General features: G+C 57.7%; 1 protein-coding gene across 1 annotated transcript; it reads right to left on the bottom strand.

Annotated features, from left to right (window-relative positions):
- Positions 1-842: 842 nt before the first annotated feature.
- On the bottom strand, positions 843-2,936 carry HOXC8 (homeobox C8; the record flags this gene model as incomplete). Its single annotated transcript, XM_082666474.1, has 2 exons — positions 843-1,135; positions 2,501-2,936. The coding sequence occupies 2 exons, from the start codon at positions 2,934-2,936 to the stop codon at positions 843-845; spliced, it is 729 nt and encodes a 242-aa protein (XP_082522600.1).
- Positions 2,937-3,470: the final 534 nt, after the last annotated feature.

The raw sequence follows: 3,470 nt of genomic DNA, 5'->3' as shown, positions 1-3,470 counted from the left end.
GATTATGGTGATGTCTGAGTGCTCACTAATGCAGCTCAGAGGAAGCTGGGCCCAACAACAGAAATTAGACAGGAAAGGGGAGGGAGGCATGGGCCCGAGTGACCATGGGATGGCTAGGTAGGATCTTAGCGGGTGACTGCAGGCTCCTATCTACGCCGTGGAAAGGGAGGGGGGAGGGGGAGACCCCATCTGCTTCAGGTTTCCATCAGGTTCCTAGAGAAAGTCAAGGGAGTCTTTCTAAGCGGGGAGCCCCAGGGAGGGAGAGGGGATATTCCTCGCTATCATTTAAAAAATGTCTTTGAACATCTTCCCTTTCTTTTCCTTCCTTCCTTCAATTTTCTGTCCTTTGGGAAAAAAAAAAAGTCAATCTACTACACTAATCCTAGCTTGAAAACAAAGCCGCCACGAGTCTTCTTCTGCAGTTTGAGGGGGTTCCCCTCTAAAATAAATATCAGAGAAGCAGGGAGGTGGCAGGGTGGCAAGACGGGGCCGGGAGAAGGGGCAAAGACGCCAGGTCTCAGACCTTAAAATCCAGGCAGGACTAAGAAGGGTGGGGGGATGGACAAGTGTGTGTGTTGGGGCAATGACTGAGGCAGAGACTCGGAACTTTTCGCTGTGTCTCGGTCTCCCCCCTCCAGTCCCCAAACAAATAAAGATCCGGGGAAGTCCAAAGGTAATAAAACCCGAGCTGCAAGTATCTGACAGGTAGTTGGGGTTTTGAGTGTCATTCTATTCTCTATAAAAGCAAATGACAGTCGTAAACTTCTCAATTTATCCGCTACCATAAAACGAAACTTCAAGGGAGTTGCTAAAGGCGGGGGGGGGGGTCCTCTCTTTTTTGCTCAGTCCTTGTTTTCTTCCTTTTCCTCCTCTTCTTTCTCCTCTTCCTCATTTCCTTCTTCCTCCACCTTCTCCTCGTCTCGGGCTCCCGGCAGTTTATCCTTGTTGTTCTCCTTTTTCCACTTCATCCTTCGGTTCTGGAACCAGATCTTCACTTGTCTCTCAGTCAGTCCCAGGGCGTGAGAGACTTCAATCCGGCGCTTTCGTGTCAAATAAGGATTAAAGAGAAACTCCTTTTCTAGTTCCAAGGTCTGATACCGGCTGTAAGTTTGCCTTCCGCTGCGCCGCCCCGGAGCTGGACAGAACAGAAGCCCAGTCTGGTTATGTTTGGGTGGGGGCCTGGCTTTCCCCTGTCACTCTTCCTCCCCTGAAGTCCCCCCTGTGGTCTGCCCAGTTCCCCTCCCTCCTGCAGAAAAGGCAAGAGTGGAAATCAGGCAAGGGCAGGAAAGTTTGGGGGTTTGTTTTGGCTTGGCTCCACCTTGGGAGGTGGGGGGGCAGGGACTGGGGTCTGTCTGGAAAGGAGGGGCTGGCAGAGGCCAGGGGGGCACTGTAGAGTCTCCCCAGGCCTGCAGTCCCAGAAAACTGGCCCTTGCAGCTTTGTTCACAAGTGCAGAGGGGCATTGGGTGAGCAAGGCTGGGGACAGAGTCTGTTTCCAAAAGGAAGGCATAAGGGCTGGGGGTGAAGAAGTGGGGCTCTGTTCACTGCCCTTCCTCGGATCTCTCTGCCTAATGCTTTTCCAGAAGAAAAATAATTGATCTCCTGGAATGTATCACTGCTTGGCCTGACTGCTAACTGGAGACCAGCAAATAAATCACGGGCCATCCCCACTGGAACTTGTCGCCTTCTCGCGTCCCCTTTTACTTCGAAACTGGGCTCTGAGGGGCCACCCTTGGAGGGGCTCATGACCTGACCTGCCCTGAGGGTCTCAGGGAGACCCCGCAAGCCTTTGACTGGGGACAGCTTGGCGAGGGTCCCCCAGACCACAGAGCTCTCTAATCTGCATGGCCTCCATCCTTTCTGGGACTCTTTTTTCTTCTCCTTGACTCTCTCTCTCTTCTCTCCAACTGAGGGAAGTAAAGCAAAGTTGGGGTAGTGGCCCTAAGGCTAGCTCTCTGAGAGAAGGTGGTGGGTGCCCCAGACAGGCAGAGCACCTGTCCTTGGGGTCCCGCCACCCTCTGACCCAGCTAGGGGAGGGAAGCAGGGGTCTCCCTTCACCCCAAGACAGCCTGGCCACTGTCCTGGACTGAGGCTGTCTGCCTTATGGAGAAACTGGCTTGCTCCAAAGGCTGATAACCTCAGGGTCCCCGGCCCCTTCCCAGCCACCTCCCCAACTTTGACTAAAGATGATGAGAGGGAGAGAAAGAGGGGTGGAGGGGAGAGAGAGACAGACAGACTGACAGAGGTGGAGAAAACGTTTTTTTTAACCCTTTGCACCCAGACACCACCTTTTCCCCCACCTTCACCCCAATCCCCCAGGCGAACTCCGTGCCCCACCTCCAGCTGAACCTCCCAACCTCCAGAAACCCACTCACGCCCGGGGGTGGGGCCCGAGAGAGCCCCAAGCCGGGAGGTAAAGCGAGGGCAGACAAAAAGGAGGCAAGGGCGGGGGGAGACCCCGGAGCGCGGGAGACCAAGGGGGAAAGAGAAAAGGCTTCTCACCGTGGGGTCTCATCCATGGAAACATGAGGCTGGGAGACGAGTTTTGATTTAAGTGGCCTTGTCCTTCGCTACTGTTAGTGTTGGCGGAGGATTTACAGTCGGGATATTGCACCACGCTCGCCTCTTGCTGAGCCCCATAAAGGGACTGTCTGGGGAGCGCCTCGTAGCCATAGAATTTGGAGGCGTCTCCGTGGCAGCTCAGCGAGCACGGGTTCTGCTGGTAGCCCGAGTTGGAGATGCCCGAGGTGCCGTGGTGGAAGAAGTCTTGGACGTGGTGCGAGGCGTGCTGGAAGCCGGGCGCCGAGCCGCCGGGCCCGTACACCAGCGCATGGCTCCGGCCCACGCTCTGCGGGAAGCGGCAGTCGTAATAGGCCGGCTCCAGGGACTCGCCGCCTTTGTACTTGGAGAACAGGGGGTTGACGAAGTAGGAGCTCATGCTGGGCACATGAAAACCCGCCGCCCTCTCCCCTCTGGCTCCCGACTCCCCCGCCCGGGACTCCGAAACTGCCCTCCCCCCGGGGGCGATCCCTAGGCCGGCCGGCTCCCCGGGGCGGCGGGCCGGGCTGGGCAGGTGGGGGGCGCCTGGGTGCCGGCGGGGCGGCGCAGCTCCCGGGCTGGGCGCGGGCGGCGGCGGCGGCGGCGGCGGCGGCGGCGGCGGCGGCAGCGGCAGCAGCGGCGGCGGCTCTCTTCACTGTCGGTAGGTAGAGCTCGCGCTCTCGCACTTAGCTCTTTCCTTTAACAGCCCGGGCGAATTCCTCAGACTCCCGGCGGTGGCGGCGCTTACACGCGATTCGCGTTCATCAATCCACGACATGAAGACAGGCGAGAGGGAGAGAGGGAGAGAGGGAGAGAGGAAGAGAGGGAGAGAGGGAGAGAGGGAGAGAGGGAGAGAGGGAGAGAGAGAGAGAGAGAGAGAGAGAGGGAGAGGGAGAGGGGGAGAGAGAGAGAGAGAGAGAAGAAAGGGAGGGAT

The sequence above is a fragment of the Grampus griseus genome, assembly GCF_964374135.1.
Source record: "Grampus griseus genome assembly, chromosome: 11".
Taxonomy (NCBI): Eukaryota; Metazoa; Chordata; class Mammalia; order Artiodactyla; family Delphinidae; genus Grampus; species Grampus griseus.
The sequence above is the reverse complement of the archived record's forward strand: the minus strand, read 5'-3'. Positions and strand labels throughout refer to the sequence as shown.